The sequence below is a fragment of the Cydia pomonella genome, chromosome 3 (genome assembly GCF_033807575.1).
Source record: "Cydia pomonella isolate Wapato2018A chromosome 3, ilCydPomo1, whole genome shotgun sequence".
Taxonomy (NCBI): Eukaryota; Metazoa; Arthropoda; class Insecta; order Lepidoptera; family Tortricidae; genus Cydia; species Cydia pomonella.
The window spans coordinates 6,484,931-6,505,816 of record NC_084705.1 but is presented as its reverse complement, the minus strand read 5'-3'; the positions used below and the strand labels follow the sequence as shown (position 1 = coordinate 6,505,816).

General features: G+C 37.3%; 1 protein-coding gene and 1 long non-coding RNA gene across 2 annotated transcripts; one reads left to right on the top strand and one right to left on the bottom strand.

Moving 5' to 3' along the window:
• The first annotated feature begins 10,090 nt into the window (after nucleotides 1-10,090).
• Nucleotides 10,091-11,240, top strand: LOC133515921 (uncharacterized). The gene is made up of 2 exons (XR_009799138.1): nucleotides 10,091-10,775; nucleotides 10,847-11,240. It is a non-coding gene; the product is annotated as an uncharacterized LOC133515921 (long non-coding RNA).
• A 6,404-nt stretch (nucleotides 11,241-17,644) lies between these two features.
• Nucleotides 17,645-19,755, bottom strand: LOC133515920 (uncharacterized). The gene is made up of 3 exons (XM_061848566.1): nucleotides 19,543-19,755; nucleotides 19,333-19,472; nucleotides 17,645-18,357 (listed from the first exon to the last, which is right to left on the bottom strand). Exons 1-3 carry the CDS (start codon nucleotides 19,636-19,638, stop codon nucleotides 18,153-18,155), a joined length of 441 nt encoding a protein of 146 aa, XP_061704550.1. The 5' UTR covers nucleotides 19,639-19,755; the 3' UTR covers nucleotides 17,645-18,152.
• Between the last annotated feature and the right edge of the window lie 1,131 nt (nucleotides 19,756-20,886).

Sequence of the window (20,886 nt, the reverse complement as noted above, 5' to 3'; positions counted from 1 at the left end):
TCCACTTAGTCTCAAGTATTTTTAAATTTATGCCGCATTGCCGCAGTTCAATTATCTACTATACGTAATACTGGAATATAAATATAAACGAGATTGGGTACTTATTTAGTCGTGAAGACACCGGGAGATATGAAATTATTTCTTTATAAAAACTTCGTGGTTATGATTGAGGTATTTTTATTAAAATGTAACTTATTAAGGCCCCGTGAGCTTGTGTTCTTTTTTCACTCTCACTGTGAGCGTGAGCGACATGGAAATGCGTCCTCGGGACCGCGGATATTATTTTATGAATTTAATTGTTTGATCAATAAAAAGAGTAATCACTGAGTTCCCTCAAGCATAATATTACTCATTTTTAGAAATAATTTTCTTATTTTTAGTATTTGCGCAATTTTTTTATTATAATTTTTATAAGTGCATTTTCGACCTATGTTCGTGATTTTTCTCTATCAAGCTAAAGTAAAAAATTGGGGATCCGAATCACTAAAGTCCCCAGAGGAAGGCCTAAAGGCTGCTAATTAAAGTTTAGCCAACCATTGTGATTTAAGAAAGCGCTACGTCTTTTCAAAAACTCCATTCTCTGAGCCTACTGCACCTTAAATTTATCTTTACCAAACCAAAAAGTACTGATAGCTTTTTGATTTCATTTTAAGGGAAAAACTTTTGTTCAATATCGGGCGGTAAAAAATCCAATTAACGTACCTATGCTAATAATTTTCTTTTGATAACAAAGTTCAATTAAAATCTTGGAGTTATACAATTTATCTTGTTCAAAGTTCATGAATAAAAATGTCGATCGGTAATAGCCAAATTTGGTAAAAACAGACGTAGTGGATAGGAAATTAAAAAAGTCGTGTATGTACAAAATATAGATTAGATATTACGTAATATTTTATTATTAATCATTGAAGAAAACTTTCATTATTTAGCCCTACAAGAATGCAAAGTTGCGCATAAAGTCCAAAGACTGTCATTGTAACTGTAACCCCACCCATCTTGTATAATTAGGAGAGATCTATGCCTAGTAGTTGAACTTATGTAGGTTTATAAAATATCGTAATAATCATACCCCGGTTTGGTTTGGGACCAATTTGGTTTTACGCTTAAAAACTGTGGAAAAAGAGGATTAGTGATAAATTTATGACGAAAAACTACTGTCGGTTACATAATTTTAAAATATTTGAGAGAAATGGCGCCAGCGGACCCAGGTACGTCCTTAAACTACGTCCACAAGAGAGGTATGGGCATTGTCAATATCATCTCGCTTTGTGTGGTAGGGCACAGCACAGCGAATGTTATTCCAGATCCTGAGCAGAGCCCAACTGGGGAAATACCTCCACCTTACAGAAAACCGTAGCCAAATAACACTAGACCCTACTCATAGTGTTGTGTGCCTGCCGGTGAGTAAGGTTGCCAGAGCTCAACGAGGGGAGGGAGGGTTGTTAGGGTCGGCAACGCGCATGTAACTCCTCTGGAGTTGCAGACGTATATAGGCTACGTAGACTGCTTACCATCAGGCGGCCGTATGCTTGTTTGCCACCGACGTAGTATTAAAAAACAATGTTAATACTTACTAAGTTAATATTATTGTCGCTTCAACAATAAATTGAACTGAATTCTATTCGACCTTATTTAAATGACTGTCAGAATGACTAGATTCAATATCTGATGTCAGATATTTACAGTTGCAATCGGCTATAAGTGGAACCTGTTTTGGCGTATGTTTTAACTATGTATTTTACCTTATTCTATTGTCATGTATATGCTGCAATGACAATAAATCAAAGAGGTCTGCAAATAGATAATAAAGGAACTGACTCTCTTAATTAACATTGTATACTTCAAGGTCGTACTTGGTTATTATATTATGCATTTATAAATTGCTTGCTATAGATATTAATAACATTTGAGCTGATATTTAATTAATCACTGCCACTGGTACGTGTATACCCCCAGAAAACCGGGCTAAGTTAATAATGTAAAAAAAAAACATATAAATCATAAATCATTTATTTCGTGATAAACTAACATACAAAGGTGTTATATGTGTGTTCTTTTATGGTTATATATTATGTTTACGATAAAATATCAAACATACACCCCAAAATAAATTTAGCAGTGCACAAACGAGATTCATGAACAGGAAGCAAGAAGAAGAAGAAACGATGAAAGAAAACCTTTTAGCTGTTCGCAAACTGGCTAAAGACTGGGATTTCAAGGTTGTAGAGAAACACTTAAAGGAAAGATTGTTTAATGGCGTCCACAGTGACACAGCCAGATATGAAGTTTTGAAGATGGCCGATGCGCCCCTGGCAAAGTTAACAGCAGTTGCGGAGACAGCAGAAATGGCTTTTAAACTATCGGCTAAGCCAGTTGATGTGTTTAAGCTCTCAATGGATTGTCGGAAGGCGAGTCTACAGCCTCAAAAACATATAAACATGGGTACCTACTTTAAATCGTATGGTCATAAAATCAGCTAGTATACCTCTTTAAAGCCAACATCAGCTCCCACTACAAAGTTTTCAAAGCACATTGTAGCGTGTTTTTGTACTAAGGATGTTAGTAGAAGATGTTTAGTGCTACTAAAACGTACAGCGCCCTGGAGAGTCGTTAAATTCTTTTACTTCAGTATCGCAACGAGCAATGTTGGACAGCCCCCTACGGCATTGTCTTCCAACCAACAACAGAGTACTAATAAGTCAAATTAAAAGAAAATTTAAATTCTAACGTTATAAGTCTATTAGTCTATGTATTTTTGATATAACCGCAACCATGAACTAGACGTAAGTTTTAGTACTATAAAACGATTCTAAAAGATTTTTTAAATTTAGTCTTAACTACCATAGCATAATTAATTTTTGATTTTTTTCTAGCGGCAATGTATTCTGTACGTCATACTTGCGACAGTTGTGACGTCGCGTCATTAAGTGTGACGTTTATTTTTGTAAAGTAGCGATAGTAGCTTGCTTAATTATTTTATATATAAAAATAAGTCTTTTTTTATACAACCTATTAAAGTGTGTTCATTAAAACTGAAAACAAATTAAATTATTTTCAGTTTTTTTTTATTCCAAGTAGAAACACTACTATATAAATTATAAACTGAAATGTCATATACTAAGAAAAAGTGTCCAATGCCTCCAGTGCCTCAGGCTGGAATCGAACCAGCGTCCTATCGCGGCAGGAGCCTGAGCCATTCGGCCGCCGGAGTCCGGAGTCACGGCACTGAGGCCTTGATCACTTTTTCTTAGTATATGACAGTTATTTCAGTTTGTGTTCATTAAAGCCTTAACTAACTACCCTTTGGTTATGCGGTCGTATAAAAAATACAGGCAGTATAATGAGTTCACCGGTATTAATTTACTAGTTAAGGTAAGTTACCTTTTTTTTAACATCAAGTTGTATAATTACAGTAATTGCTATGCAACTTCTGATTTCCAAGCTATCCAAACCCAGGCGAAAGTTTAGACAACGAATAAAAAATAAAAATTCATGATATTAGTCAACTAACTTAATTTTTTTGACATAAGTTTGCAAATTGGCTGCGACAGCGAAGCTATAAACATTTTTAAACCGGTTTCTCCCGAAATGGAATTTCATAGAAAAAATACCGTTATTTCGTTAGATTCGAAAAGCTATTCTTCCTTCTTAGGAATTTTTAATTTCGCTTATAATTATATTGTGAATTTTTGTCCATTTCGTTATGTGCTATAAATTATCTTCTCATTAGGTAAGACATCGTCCTGGCGACCGTTCTGGCTTAATGAGTAGTGACCCTGCCTATGAAGCCGATGGTCCCGGATTCAAATCCTGGGAAGGGTATTTTTTAGTGTGATGAGCACGAATATTTGTTCCTGAGTCATGGGTGTTTTCTATGTATTAAAGTATTTATATGAGTACCCACATCACAAGCCTTCTTGATTTTAGGTATTGTGGGGCTTAGTTTATGTAATAATATTTATTTTATTTAACACAGCCCAGAGTTAGGTTAGGTACACCCACACTAACCCCACACTAACACTAGACCCTACTCATAGTGTTGTGTTCCTGCCGGTGAGTAAGGTTGCCAGAGCCCAACGACTCGGGTTAAGGGTCGGCAACGCGCATGTAACTCCTCTGGAGTTGCAGGCGTACATAGGCTACGGAGACTGCTTACCATCAGGCAGGCCGTATGCTTGTTTGCCACCGACGTAGTATTAAGAAAAAAAACCTTAAGTATTGAGGGGTGCAATACCAAAGATTCAAAGAATTTATTTGTTCACCATAGATTTCCAGGATTTTAAATAATTTGTTCAGTCTCGTGCCTATTTATAATACACACTCTAATCATAACAGACAAATAATAGTAGTTAAAACAGGGTTATATCATGCAATAAAACTTGATTAGTTAATCTTAATAATAATATTAATAGCCTTCTTGAGCTTACCGTGGGACAAAGTCAATTAATGTCCCTATATATTTTTTTAGTAAAGGTAAGGATCTATTGACATTAATTACATTTTAGATAGCAAATCAGCCAACATTTTTATTACTAGTTACTAAGATGACATCTCGTTAAGAAAAACTTTAAGGTAACTTTTTAAATGATTGTCCTCGCCCCTTACATGCTATTATATTCGGGGGTAACTTGTTGTACCTATAAAAAATAATTTTGTTTAAAAAAATCATTTGACGACAAGGACAATAAAGAATAAAGAAAAAACGAAACTCGGTGAGTAGTTACATGTTTATTTATATTTATAATGTATTGTGTGTATGTACGATGTGTGCGTTTTTGAAACGACAACCATGCTGCAAACACGTGCGAACTAAGCAACAGCAAAGCAAAAGCTTCCGATCTGTGCTCCGTCCGCCGTGCCGTCACACCGTGCCGCGGCATGACACCGTGCCGTCACACCATACACGGCACCGTACACGGCACCATGCCGCGGCACGACGCCGTGACACGGTGGCCGGTGCCGTACCGTAGATATGTGTCCAGCCAGAGCCTAACTCCGTTGACAGGCGTCATGGCGAAGGGGTGGGTCACAGGGATCATAATAAGTACCAACTGTTGTTTTATTTAACCACCCTGTGGAATAATAAGAGCGCATACATACCTACACGTAGTTAGGTAAGAATAATTAATGACTTGTGCCCCGATTCGATCTTTAAGATACGACAAAAAATTCCTAAAGATACGATATGAATTGGATATGTTAGTGTCAAAAGCGACGTTTTTGTTTAAAGAAATGTCACTTTTGACAGTGACATAATATATCTAATCTATATCGTAACTTTAGCAAATGTTTGTTCTTGCTAAGTTTATAAAAGATTTTAATATCAAACTCAAACCCCTTTCTAACTCTTTTTCCTGTTTGTATACTCAAACTGTCCACATTTAACCAAAAATCATATTGGCGGCTGGCTCATTTCTTTCTATTGGTTTATGTAGGCTCCCCTTTTTTTTTTTCATTTTTCGATCCCTATTTAGAAGTTTAGATTTTCTCGACCGATAAAGCATCTACAATTCTACAAGGACTGGATCAAGACCTGGAACCGAACTTCTGCATCCTACAACCTTGACGCTGGCAAAATTGTCCCAATAAACAGATGCCATAAGAACTAAAAACTGAACTGAACTGACGTAAGTTCGAATAGGGCCGTTGTTCAAATCCATCTAGTTGTATCTACATTCCATATATCTAAATTAAGACAACGACCTTAACGAAACGAAATGAAAGCACTCTAAGGAAGAGTCCAATTCATTTTATTTTACTGTGGAACGCCACGAGCGCCTTGGGAACTTTCCATAAGGACGGGGTAAAGTTGTACTAACTCAGAAATGTAGTTTGCTAGTTATTGAGGCGATGAGGTGAATGGGTTGAAAGGCTAGATTGAGTTAGTGTTCGGTGCTTGAAGTACGGTGATAGACTAATGCGGAGTTTTATGTTTAAAATGCAAACGTAAATCTGATAAATTATTTTTTTATTTGAAGACAGTACATTTATAATGTACAAAATAATGAAGTCTTGATATGTCCCACTGGTAGAGATTTCAAGCACGGCAAATAGTTCTCTCGCTAGCTCGAAACGGGTTGGAGATTTAATAATTACATTCAAATTTCGAACTACACTGAAAAACAAAGCAATTTGATATTTGATCTAGTATCAGTCGAGATGACATTTTATTCGAAATCGTGTCAGTTGCAAATAATTTTGACAAATCTCGCATGTTATGTATTTTTCGCAAGTCCTTTAAATCCAAATTTTGATAACTGATAATATTTTTAATGTTAGAATAGGCCTCTGTGTTACAAAGTTTATTTATTTAAAGTACAAGGTACTCGGCCACCCTAATTGTCTAACCTATCACGAGATTACATTTCAATACGATTCTATTTACCGGAGCTTTTAGCCAGCTTCGTAGTTAATTACTTTAATCAAGCCCTAATAGCTTCTATTACAATTGCTGAGGTAAATACCGGTCTATTGCCTAGTCGCTATAAGAGGGTTTTTGATGTCTGATTTAACCCTTAACGATATGAGGGCTAAACCTAACCATAAGTCTTTCTTTATTCGTCTGAGATCAACATTATTTCGCTTAAAGAAATAAAAATTTAATTATAAGAATTTCTTATCAATTTATTTGTCACTATAGTCGCACAAGCGCACGACTTGATGCTAGGGAGCTTACCTTACTAGGTAATATTGATGGTGTCATTTACGAACACGCGTGCCTTGTTTCGTATTTTCATGTCAGTAAAGGTTAGATTTGAACAATCTACGCGTCTTCGTGGATGACACAAACTATAAGACTATAACTTGATTGACGACCGGTTTGGCCTAGTGGGTAGTAACCCTGCCTATGAAGCCCATGGTCCCAGGTTCAAATCGTGGTAATGGCATTGATTCGTGTGATGAGCATGGATATTTTTTCCTGAGTCATGGGTGTTTTCCATGTATCATATTATATATATCGTTGTCTAAGTACCCTCAACACAAGCCTTATTGAGCTTACTGTGGGACTTAGTGAATTTGTGTAATAATGTCCTATACTATTTATTTATAAGTTTTATAACTGAGGTACTAAGGTAGTAAACGTGTAAATAAACAATATATAAATGGAAATAGTTCTGCCAAATGAACCAGTTATTTCTCAGAAACCCAAATATTTATTTGTTTATCCAATGATCGAACCGTATATAAAAACAAGGAGATCTTTACACGTGCTCCAGTAATAGTTAGAGCTAAGTATTATTAACTAAGTAACTAGGAATTAGAGCAGATCGATACGTACAAGGACACGCTAGACAGTTCCTTCCTCAAATTATTACGATTTTTCCTTATGTGAAAGTAAATAACTAGCGTCTACACATTATAATTTTCCAGCGTATAACAAACAGTGCGGAAATCTAAATAACATTTTATTTTATTTTTTCAAATTTAATTATTTCTGCAAGAATTTTTTTTTTGTTTAAGTGAATTTTTTTTAGGCGCGTTGAGTATTTTTTAAGATGGTAAAAACCATTGATCTCGCGACACTGTTACCGTTACCATGACCGACAGCTTGGTATATAAGTATGTACATAATGTGTATGTACATACATAGGTATACATAGTATTTTGACGACCGGTCTGGCCTCGTGGGTAGTGACTCTGCCTATGAAGCCGATGGTCCCGGGTTCAAATCCTGGTAAGGGCATTTATTCGTGTGACGAGCATGGATATTTGTTCCTGAGTCATGGGTGTTTTCTATGTATTTAAGTATTTATAAATATTTATATATTATATATATCGTTGTCTAAGTACCCTCAACACAAGCCTTATTGAGCTTACTGTGGGACTTAGTCAATTTGTGTAATAATGTCCTATAATATTTATTTATTTTATAGTATTACAGTACAACATATGTATGTTAGCATTTTTTGAGATGGGATTCAAGTTTTTACTTCTGTCGGCACTCCCGGAATACCACTTTTTTCTTTTCAGGATATCAATACATACCGGGTGTGGCCTGTAATAGGAGCAATAAACTTAACTGTAGGCTGTACTCCTCAAATTGACTTATACTTGTTCATTAACTTAATTACTTTTTTTTTGTACATTTTAAGTTTATTCTAAGACGCAATGTATTGGGATTTTTGTTATTTTTAATCACACAATAGTGGGGTCGTTATAGGACAATACCAATATTTTTTTCATTAAAGCATGAGACTTGGCACACTTGTTACTAAGGTGGACCAGAGTCGAAAACGCCCGGGAGGCAGCGGGAGACACCCCTCTAGGGGGGAGGGGGAGGGGGTGAAGTTTTCCTACGCCGCGCGCACTGTTGGTCGTTATAACTACTAAACTATAGCTACTAGGGCAAGTGTGGTATCATTTTCGGATAAATAAAAGATGGTCAATCATTTTCTAAAACAAAAAAAACACCTTTACATAGAAAAAAATTGAAATACGGCCCAAAATGTAAAATCTTTTGAGTAAAAAAAATCTTTCAAGGTCAATAAATTTTTAATGATTACCGATATCGGATTAAAAAAAATATATTTAAAAAGGCGCATTAATACAGATTCCAAAAATATAAGTAACATTGCAAATATTTAAGAAAAAAATTGTTTAAAAAAATATAGAACACCGCGCGGCAGAGTCGTAAAAAATTCTTAGCCAATTATGAACATCAAAAACGAGTTTTATAGGCTGCTAGTGTCCTGTAAGCTGTAACTAATAAGGATGGAGTTTTCATTAGATATAGTATATCATACGTACAGGGAAACTACACACAGAACACTGGCTGAATCAGACTGGATGCAGACAGGCAAAAGAAGCCATGCCTGACATCAACGGAAAGCTCACAAGGGCGCTCCTTCAACTAGGGAAGGTCCGACTGAGTATGGTAACCAGTGTCATAACAGGTCATGGACTATTTAACAAACATCTTTTCATAACAGGTGTCACAGACAGTCCCTTATGCCGAGGATGCATGGAGACAGAAGAAACAGCCTCTCACGTGGTGCTGGAATGTAGCGGAGTGGCCCCATACAGGGCAAAACATCTCGGATCCCCGAGAGACCTCCCTGAGGTCCTACTCAACATCAAAGGTTTGATAGGATTCCTCGAGGAGTTGGGCTGGCAAGAGTAGCCAACCCTCCACCCCCCCTTGTCACGCAAAATAGGCGCCAGTCGTCGAGTTGCGGAAAATCGCCCGAACTACAATACAATCATCATATCAGCTCATATATGTCCCCACCGAGGGGCTCGAGCCTACCCTGCATTAGGGTGATCGGGCCTTAGTCGATCACGCGAGCCCAGTGCGGGTTGGTCGACTTCACACACAAGCTTCGAGTTTCCTCGCAGCCGTGTGCAGGTTTCCTCACCATGTTTTCCTTCACCGTAAGAGCGTCGAATAAACGTACATATGAAATCGAGATTCGAAAACACATTGGTATGCGGCCAGGATTCGAACCACGACCTCCCGCACAGGAGGTAGCGGTCTTAAGCATTACGCCACCGACGCTCTCTATATATAGTATATAGCTCAATTTTAATAATTATTTGATAGAAGACATTTTTTATCGTGTGTATAAGCATATTTAAACTTATGGCTCAGCTGGGCACGATTTCAAGTGACCCAAAATCTATAAAGAAATTAAACAAACAGTATAGAATTTTACTTAAAAATGTTTATTATTTACATTGTCCCCCACAATCGCAAAGCTCCGTGCACTTAAGTTGCCGCTGAAAGCACCGGCACCTCGAGCCGCCGCACCTCTTTTTGCATCTGCACCGGATCATTTCCAGGCATGCATCTGCAGCTACGGGCAAGTCTGTCCATGTAGGTTGCCAGCTTTCACTGACTTTTCTCCATCCCCAGTTAGATGGACAGGGAAGATTTTGATTCGGTGACATCTGACCCCATACATGGACTGCTTGGAACACTGCCCGCAGGAAATGCTGGTATAGAGCAGCTTTCGTCGGAGGTATATTCTCCAATTGGCGGTCTTTTTTCGAGAATAGGTGCTTTCGGGCTTCGTTTATGGTTGTAAATGAACTGGCTCTAAAACAAAACAAAAAAATTAGTTACTAGACTATTTTATTGTATTGCTATAGTTTTAAAAAGTGCTTATTACCTGTCATATAAAATGACGACAAACTTTTCGATTACTGTAAACGCCTCGCTAGTACTCCCCTCATATGCTGCCAGAAACCCTTCTGTGGCATTGGGAAATGCGTTCCATGCATCTATTGCACTTTTTTTTCCTTTCCCGTTAAAATAGGACACAGTATCACAACCTGTGAAGGCATGGAACAGGGGGAGGACTTTCGCTTTTTGTGGCCCTGTAAAAGAAAATAATATGTTTTATATAGCCCGCCTAGCGTTATAGTCTCAGTGCATTCTATTCTATTCTAGCTAGTGGCTAGGGCGTAACGTAGATAAATACAATTTATAATTATTTTTTACCTAGAGTTTTTGCTATTTCGTGACAAGGAAGATACTGGTGGTGTTTACCAGTACCTACGTGTACCCACAGCTCTTCTAGCTCAGGTACTAGGCGGGCTATATAAAACATATTATTTTCTTTTACAGGGCCACAAAAAGCGAAAGTCCTCCCCCTGTTCCATGCCTTCACAGGTTGTGATACTGTGTCCTATTTTAACGGGAAAGGAAAAAAAAGTGCAATAGATGCATGGAACGCATTTCCCAATGCCACAGAAGGGTTTCTGGCAGCATATGAGGGGAGTACTAGCGAGGCGTTTACAGTAATCGAAAAGTTTGTCGTCATTTTATATGACAGGTAATAAGCACTTTTTAAAACTAGCAATACAATAAAATAGTCTAGTAACAAATTTTTTTGTTTTGTTTTAGAGCCAGTTCATTTACAACCGTAAACGAAGCCCGAAAGCACCTATTCTCGAAAAAAGACCGCCAATTGGAGAATATACCTCCGACGAAAGCTGCTCTATACCAGCATTTCCTGCGGGCAGTGTTCCAAGCAGTCCATGTATGGGGTCAGATGTCACCGAATCAAAATCTTCCCTGTCCATCTAACTGGGGATGGAGAAAAGTCAGTGAAAGCTGGCAACCTACATGGACAGACTTGCCCGTAGCTGCAGATGCATGCCTGGAAATGATCCGGTGCAGATGCAAAAAGAGGTGCGGCGGCTCGAGGTGCCGGTGCTTTCAGCGGCAATTTAAGTGCACGGAGCTTTGCGATTGTGGGGGACAATGTAAATAATAAACATTTTTAAGTAAAATTCTATACTGTTTGTTTAATTTCTTTATAGATTTTGGGTCACTTGAAATCGTGCCCAGCTGAGCCATAAGTTTAAATATGCTTATACACACGATAAAAAATGTCTTCTATCAAATAATTATTAAAATTGAGCTATATACTATATATAGAGAGCGTCGGTGGCGTAATGCTTAAGACCGCTACCTCCTGTGCGGGAGGTCGTGGTTCGAATCCTGGCCGCATACCAATGTGTTTTCGAATCTCGATTTCATATGTACGTTTATTCGACGCTCTTACGGTGAAGGAAAACATCGTGAGGAAACCTGCACACGGCTGCGAGGAAACTCGAAGCTTGTGTGTGAAGTCGACCAACCCGTACTGGGCTCGCGTGATCGACTAAGGCCCGATCACCCTAATGCAGGGTAGGCTCGAGCCCCTCGGTGGGGACATATATGAGCTGATATGATGATATACTATATCTAATGAAAACTCCATCCTTATTAGTTACAGCTTACAGGACACTAGCAACCTATAAAACTCGTTTTTGATGTTCATAATTGGCTAAGAATTTTTTACGACTCTGCCGCGCGGTGTTCTATATTTTTTTAAACAATTTTTTTCTTAAATATTTGCAATGTTACTTATATTTTTGGAATCTGTATTAATGCGCCTTTTTAAATATATTTTTTTAATCCGATATCGGTAATCATTAAAAATTTATTGACCTTGAAAGATTTTTTTTACTCAAAAGATTTTACATTTTGGGCCGTATTTCAATTTTTTTCTATGTAAAGGTGTTTTTTTTGTTTTAGAAAATGATTGACCATCTTTTATTTATCCGAAAATGATACCACACTTGCCCTAGTAGCTATAGTTTAGTAGTTATAACGACCAACAGTGCGCGCGGCGTAGGAAAACTTCACCCCCTCCCCCTCCCCCCTAGAGGGGTGTCTCCCGCTGCCTCCCGGGCGTTTTCGACTCTGGTCCACCTTAGTAACAAGTGTGCCAAGTCTCATGCTTTAATGAGAAAAATATTGGTTCCCATACATTGAGTGCACCTAAAAACCCCACTAACAATGATGTAAGCGTTCATTAAAGACAATTTTTTTTTTATAAAAGATAGAAATTCATGATTTTGAAAAGTTGTTAAACAAAAGTTTTATCGTTTGGGGAATACAATGTATGTTTTAGTTATTTGCTCGTGTAAAAGGCCACACCCAGTATATAAAAAAAAACTTGTGTAATTTAAAACATACATAATATTTTACGCGGCAGGCGTCAAGCTTTTGTAGTTACTAGGAAAAAAATGTTATGATATGCATGGTGGAGGCAAGAACATGTAGAGGATAGACGTGTTCTTGCACGTGCGTATAAAAATAAATACGATCGAGTCATGGAGCAGACGTAGGCGGGTCGGGAATATATCTAAAACTGCGTTTACACTTAGTGTTCCCATTTGCTATTAGATCATGTGTTTCTATTAACCGAACGAACGAACGATTTCTCGCTCAGAACTGCCAGCGTAGCCAACATGCCAATCGTTAACATTCCGTAGCGTAGCGTAGTCCTCTCTCTCCCACTCTTCCAAATTAGTGCGACAGTGACAGTTGCGTTTCGTTCGCTACGGAGCGTTAACGATTGGCATGTTGGCTACGCGAGCTGTTTAGAACACTAAGTGAATACGCAGCTCTACTAAAGCTTGAGGAACGCTGTTTGATACGTGACTAAATCATTAGGAGCTCTCCACACAGAAACATTTGACATAGCGAAATCATTTCTTCCCAACAATTTTTGTATTCCTCTTATTTCACTTAAAATGCGAGCATCGCTATAGATGGCTATTTGAGCTCCATTAGGGGCCATGTTTTTGTGTGTTATTTTTTAACATGTAGGTATATAATTTGATTTGGAGGTTTTGCTATAACCCAACTTATAAACATGAAGTAAATTAAATCACGTAGTAACCGCCTCGATGTGCGAGGTCGTGTAGAAAATGAACGTGTTCATGCACGTGCGTACGAAAATAAAGACGATCGAGTTATCCCGCAAACGCGTGCGGTCCGGGAATACGTAATGAACGCTCGAGGACCGTTCCACGTGTGACTAAATGTTATGGCGACATTTGTTATTGTATTTACAGAAAATAATTATATCGGTCTTTCCTTTTATATAAGTTTAGAGTAGGTACCTAATTCTTTTAACTCACACTATTCTTCTTCGAAATTTTGCGAAGAGCCAAAGTGAATGGGATCGAAGTCTATATTATGCGACGACAACTTCGTTGGAGCGGCCACGTTTCAAGGCTGGCTGAGGGACGGGTGGCTAAGCGCATCTTTTACTCGGAGCTGGAGGAGGGCTAGCGACAGCACGGCGGGCAACTTCTCAGGTATAAAGTTGTGCTTAAGCGCCACATGAAGAGCTGCAACATTGACCCGTTTCTGTGGGAGAAGCAGGCGGCCGACCGCCCTGTATGGAGACCTTTTGTAGTTAAGAAACAAATGATTTTGAATCCCGTCGACTTGTGGAACTCGATATCAGACGGCATGAGCTGAAGGCCCGCCCACCAGCGGCTATCATGTACAATTATGTGAATAGTGTGCTTTCTTGCCTGTCGTGGGCACGGGTCTTCGCAAATAAAATCGGCTACGCGAGCCACTTGCGAGCACACGAACGTATTCGAAGGAGATGAAACAGTCGCCGTGGTTGAAACCAGCCAGGAGAGTATATATACTATTCTTACACCATAAAAAAGTAAACAATTATGATATGATCTGTCACTGTCAAAAGTGTCATTTTTTCAGCCAGAAACGTTTTGTTTTATATTGACAGATCACGTCCATAACAAATCCAGATCAAATTTACAACCCATTATTATAACCGTTTGCTATAAAACCATTAATGTATTTTTTTTATGTGTGTTGTACACATATGCGCCAAATCGCTGGAAACAAATAAATTTTGTTTTAAATTTTTTTTTTTAAACCTTCTTCGCATTAAGCGCTTTGTGCTGGCCTGTTGACAAAATAACAACATTTTAAAATTTCGTTCGGCAATCTGTACACATTATTTGCACATGAGAAATGATGAAAATTGGCCACATATTTCTTGCAAATAATTCGTGGAATATAAGATATTGAACATACTACCCTTGATTCTGTCTATAATATTATTTATCTCATTTTGTTGGTAAAATGCTGTGTACATATCTCCAGATCGGGTAAGAGTTGTAATTATTTAATTTCAGTTGCTAATTAGAATTGTTTTGTTAGTTTCTTTACTATTTTCTGTATGACTGCCACATCCGTAAACATTAAAAACATGCTTAGGGATCGCTTAATATTTCTTCCTTCGTGGGCCGGATGTCGCAGTCACTGAACATTTACGAAATTTTCCTATAATATTTGGCCTTCTCCAATCCCGTGGTGCATGCTGTTCCACAATTCGGAAGTTTCGGTTTGCGGTCCCAAATCCGGAACATTGAAGGAAAACACCTTTTTATGGTGGTTCCGGGTCCGAAAAATTGAAACCAGAATCCACCAACCTTGTATCGCTCTTGATTGTCTATTGCCAGCTCACTGATAAGAACTCATGACCTTTGTTTTTTAGATTTAATATATTTTGTAAGTACCTATAAGTAGTTTAACGAGAGTAACTATAAAATGTATCAGGGTGATACTTTATGCATATTATTCTCATTATAAAATATGTCTCGTTCTAGTTGCATAAAAATGCAAACTATACCAAACAGGCAAAAATGTGGAATAATAATACGTAATACTAGCTATTACTATAGGTAAGCTGGTTCTTACAAATTTGGTCATTCCTGGGCTTATTTTACCCAGAATCAACAGCATTATTTATGCTACCATTAAAAAGATGACCCAAAATATCCGTTTCATTACGTTACGTTTTAGAGTGAGTTTTTTTTTTTTCACTTTTCGTAGTGGAATGAAACTACAATTTTCATACAAATTTTTGGGACTTTTTTAGTATCAGGATTGAATATGTTAGTGATTCTCAGTTGAAAAAACCCAAAAACACCAAGATCTGTAAAAAACGGGTCTTTAATATTTTTTATTAAACTCAGGTGCGTGACTTTTATGACTACCCTTGCAACATGAACCACATCAAATTGTTACTACTCACTAAACTAACATACCTATTTTAAAAATGATTAATGTAGGGTTTTTACGTTTTGCAATGTTAAAAAACCGGTCCAATAATTCATAGATAAATTCATCTTTCTTTTTCATCAGCAAATATTGGCAAATCCAAGCGCTTTCCTGCTACTAAAACGATCTGAAATTTCCGCGGTTAGCCATTTTTAAATAACCATTTGCTCGGCGGGCTACTGTATTCAATTTAGGTTATAAGCTATACGATTCTGTATAGGTTTGTGACTATGCTATTTTAAAAAGTTTGTGTTCAATTCTGGCTCGAATATTTTGTTGAAGCCTTCGTAACCGTTTTTAGGGTTTCGTAGCCAAAATGAAAAAAAAACGTAGGTAACCCATAAACCCATATGTAGTTTCGTCATTTACGTCTGTCCGTCCGTCTGTCTGTCCATATGTGACAGTAATTTTTAACTGTGTTATATTTTCATGAAATTGAAAGCTTCTTAGTTTAAAAATTATAATAAAAAAATAGAACAAAAAATAAAAATAAAGATTAAAGCCTAAAAATAAACAAACAGGTTGTTTACCTGCTTGCGTTGCTGTTTTCTTTTGTATTGTTTTCTTTTATTGAGGTGTGCAATAATAGTTATTTGTGCAACAAGAGAGGAAAATTGGCTTTTTTTTTTTTACGGAGGATAGGCAGGCGTTTGACCACGATCACACCTGATGGTAAGTGATGATGCGGTCTACGGTGGAGCACGCTTACCTATGAGATACCTATTTACTCTAGCCTTGAAGAGATTCAGATGTACTCATACGGAAACACAGACTCGGGCAGGGCATTCCACTCCTTGGCAGTTCACATAAGGAATGTTGAAGCGAAACGCTTCGTGCGTATTTGTGGAATACCTACCATGAAGCGATGCCGAAGTGCTGAATATCTGGTAGTCCGATGGTGAAATGGGGACGGAGCAATAAGGTTGTGCAATTCCTCAGCATACTCTCCGAAATGTATCCTATAAAAGATCGTTAGGCTGGCAACCTTGCGACGATGCTCCAGACTTTGAAGTCGAGCATTCGTCAGATCGTCGTCATTAATAATTCTCTTGGCCCTCCTCTTGACTGACTCGAGCGCCTCAAGCTGGTATTTGGCTGAACCATCCCACAGATGTGAACAGTATTCCACACACGATCGGACTTGTGCTTGGTAAAGGTCGAGCAGCTGCCTAGGTGTAAAATACTGCCTCACCTTGTTGAGGATGCCCAGCTTTTTTGCTGCTAACTGTGCTTTCGAGTCGATGTGCGGGCCGAAGTTGAGTTTCGAAGTCAGCAAGATTCCGAGAAGCTCAAGATTTTCTTGCGAGGGACTCAAAAACACGAGATGTAAAATAACTTTGCTCTCGTGTGACACATACAACTTTTCACCTCAGTAGTGAGAACAATTTAAAAGTTAAAAAAATGCAACATCAAGTAAAGTTAACCACATTTATTTACATTCATGAATTAAAGGCATGATCATTATGACGAAAGCTTCTAGAAATATTCCTGTATTCATGGCCTACACTAAATTAAAAAGCTACTATACTAGCTATTTGTATTGTACTCGTATTGTACTTTTCATGTTCTGCTATAAATGAGTTAAAAAAACTTATCTTTTTATTAAAAAAAACGTGAGTGCCGCAAAGTTACGCTCTTTTACTTGTCTGACTTTCATATACTGATTTTATTTTATCGTTATAGGTAAAGGAGTAAATGAAAATTATGGGCCTTATACAGGTGGTGGTCAATAAACTAAAATTATTACAATAAGAAAACCAAAAAATAACTTTTAGTAGCTACCAAAGTTGATAAGTTCACACTAATAAACTGAAATAATTAGCTCAAACTTTTCATTAATATTAAATTTAATAATCAATACCTTTTGTCATGTCAGACGCGTAGAAGATGATCACATCTTATCCCAGGGCACACAAGTCGCTATCTGAGTGCATTGGTCAATGAACTTGGAGAACTGTATGATGAAGACTAAGTAAGTCGGGCAGAGGCTGATGTAGCTGAGCGGCAGCAACATGTTGAGGTTTATCACATCTTCTCCCACGTGCGTAGTCGCTATCTGATGGCATAAGTCAATGAACTTGGAGAACTGTATTATGATGACTAAGTAGGTGGTGCAGAAGCTGATGTAGCTGAGTGGTAGCGACATGTTGAAGTTGATCACATCTTATTCAACGCACGTAGTCGCTATCTGATGGCATTGGTTAATGAACTTGGAGAAGTGTATGATGATGGCTAGGTTAGGTGCTAGGCTAGGTGCAGAGGCTGATGTATAAGTAGTTGAGCGGTAGCGATATGTTGAAGTTGATTACATCTTATCCAACGGTATGCACTTAGTCGCTATCTGACAGCATTAGTCAATGAACTTGGAGAACTGTATGATGATGACTAAGTAGGTGGTGCAGAGGCTGATGTAGTTGAGCGGCAGCGACATGTTGAAGTTGATTACATCTTATCCAACGGTACGCACTTAGTCGCTATCTGACAGCATTAGTCAATGAACTTGGAGAACTGTATGATGATGACTAAGTAGGTGGCGCAAAGGCTGATGTAGTTGAGCGGCAGCGACATGTTGAAGTTGATTACATCTTATCCAACGGTACGCACTTAGTCGCTATCTGACAGCATTAGTCAATGAACTTGGAGAACTGTATGATGATGACTAAGTAGGTGGTGCAGAGGCTGATGTATAAGTAGTTGAGCGGTAGCGATATCTTGAAGTTGATTACATCTTATCCAACGGTAAGCACTTAGTCGCTATCTGACAGCATTAGTCAATGAACTTGGAGAACTGTATGATGATGACTAAGTAGGTGGTGCAGAGGCTGATGTAGCTGAGCGGCAGCGACATGTTGAGATTGATCACACCCCATAGCGCATACGCGAACTCACTGTCACGTGTCAGCTGGAAAAACGCCTTCAGACGGCGACAATCTATTTTATCTGAAACAAATACGGTACGTAACAAGCATTGGCTACGAGCATATAAGCTATTATTTGTCAGGTAGTGTTAAACTGCCGTGGTACATTAGGTGCCTGATTAAGGGCTTCTGATGTGCATCGTATATGCGGTTCTCATTAACTAAAATAAGTTTAACTGAGCGGGATTTGTTAGGTTGACTATTAACCGATTTATTTTATTTGAGATGATGGCTTTGAAAAAATAATTAAATTATTTATACCTACCGTAGCATAAAAAGTCTTTTGAGAGAAAGCTACTTAAAATTACAATAAGTTTAGTTGGGTTGGGTGGATTGAGTTCGATCTTATGTTATAAGTCTTCTTAATTTGTACCTATATAATGTACCTATATGTAAAATTTATATTTGACGTATTAATTGGTTTTATAAATAAAGATGGTTATGATTATGCTTATATTGTTACAGGAAATGTCTTCAATTAAACATTAGGTAGTTGGACACCAAATAAAATAAAAAAATTAAAATATATTTTAAATAAATTTATTTTATAAATATATTTGAAAACGCACACGTTTCTTTTTCATATTTAAACACGTTACAAGTAAATCCCAGAGAAACCTGTTAGCTGTAAATGTACTATCGATCTCATTACGCAAATTGCAGCGTCTGGTTCATACCAAATGCATTATATGCCATTAAATTCTACGTGGGTATTTTACGTACCTTCATTGATAGTAAAAAATCCTACAATAAGGCAAAGAGAATAGAATCACTACCTATTACAATAAGATTTCGATATTAAATTGTTTCATCAAATGACGCTAGGTGCCTTGGAATCAAAATCTTCCCGGTCAGAGCTGTAAAAACTCTTTTTACGTGCAAAAAATATTCATAATTACATATATCTGCACCAGATAGCGAATTTGAAATGTAGCAGCTTATTGGTAATTTTAAATAACAAAAATAATATTTAGAAAGTTTTGTTGCAAATGCTGGCTTGCATACACTCGAAAGAAATACTTACCAAACTGATCATTGTTTAGGGCATCGTGAAGAGTTTTCCGTATGATGGAGACTTGCGTTGTGGTCTTGCTCGAGTAGTAACACGGTATGATCACCAAAATCGTGTACTTCAAACATCTGATAAAGATGTATACCAGTAACAACAACTGTAAAACAACAAGACTATGACGTATTGTAAGAGTTAATATGATAAAACATATTAAATTCAATGTTTACACTCACATCTTTTGACTCTTCGTTCGCTTGAAAAATTGAGAATGCGTATTTTAACAAGATTATCGTCGATAGCCCAGATGCCAACAACATCGTCATTATCTTAAATAAAATATAGTTCAAAATAATTAATCCTTATGAATATGCCGGGTTATTTGATGAAGTATATTTGTTTTTAATGCACATAAGGTCAGTAGTAAAAACAGTTCAGCATGTAACGCAACAAATACTACTACTAAAAAACCTAAGAGAATGAAATATAATTTATTTATTATAATCGGACGTACCGGAAAGCTCATCACAGAGTTAAGTTGTTCGGAGCATTTGTGTAAGGACTCGTAAACTTCGTGCAAGGAACTTATAGCGTGTTGGGATTTCCTCGATAACGCTTCTACCTTGTCTGGTTTCTTGGGCTTTCTTGTCTCTTCAGAAGTCCTATCGCACACTTTTATTACATGCGCTTTTACTATACGAACTCGCTCGAAAATTGCTCTCAGCATTGTTCCAAAAAATACTTGCTCAGCATCGTGGACCATTATAGTCAAATTAGTGATCGAATAAGAGAAACTTGATTCGAAAAGGACAAAAAACTCAATAATAGTAATAAAAGTACTAAATATTAACCAGAGTATCGGTCTGTACATAGGCACAGTGATAAATATATCTTTTTCGATATTCATAATTCTGTCGAAAGATTCCAAGTTTTTAAAGAACTCTGTCATCGAACGCCTTTGTAGGAGTATTGAAGTCAAGACTAAAATAAGAAATTCAATACAAGAAGTGCACTTAAACACTATGTAAGTCGCGCCAACATAGTTATCTTGCAATAGTGAGTAACAGAGGAGCAACATGGCCAAAAAGCTGTAGCAGTAGCTCATCCATTCAAGGATTTTTTTAGGTTTTAAAAGGTAAAGACGACTAACTCCAACCAAAGCTTGAAAAATAATAAGAGGCCTAAGTTGACGTATTATAAAAAACCGATTGTCCAAGAAATTGTTCATTCTAACTGGAGTAATTTTAGCAGTGTGCTTATTAGAATAATACATAACTTTATATTTTAGATTGAACACAAATATTTTTTAAGTACAATTTATGTTTGCACACAAGCACAGAACGCGACTGATATCACGATACTGAATGACACGTGTTTTAAAAGTGTAATTTAATATCATTATGGTGATAAAATCAACCACTTTGCGATTGGTTACAAATAGCCTTTCTATTAAGTTTTAATCATTATTAAGTCCGGGCAATTGTCTATTATTTATGACGCTTAACTTTTATTGCTCTGTCGAGTAAACTTACACAGTGAATGTGTGACAGTAAACTGGCTTACAATATAAAATT

What these genes read in the sequence shown, in the direction of transcription:
- LOC133515920 (XM_061848566.1), bottom strand. Translation starts at nt 19,638, where the DNA reads ATGACGATGTTGTTGGCATCTGGGCTATCGACGATAATCTTGTTAAAA. An exon ending in AAGAGTCAAAAGATGTGAGT is followed by an intron (nt 19,473 to 19,542) that starts GTAAACATTGAA and finishes GTTGTTTTACAG; the next exon opens with TTGTTGTTACTGGTATACAT. An exon ending in GATGCCCTAAACAATGATCA is followed by an intron (nt 18,358 to 19,332) that starts GTTTGGTAAGTA and finishes ATATGCTCGTAG; the next exon opens with CCAATGCTTGTTACGTACCG.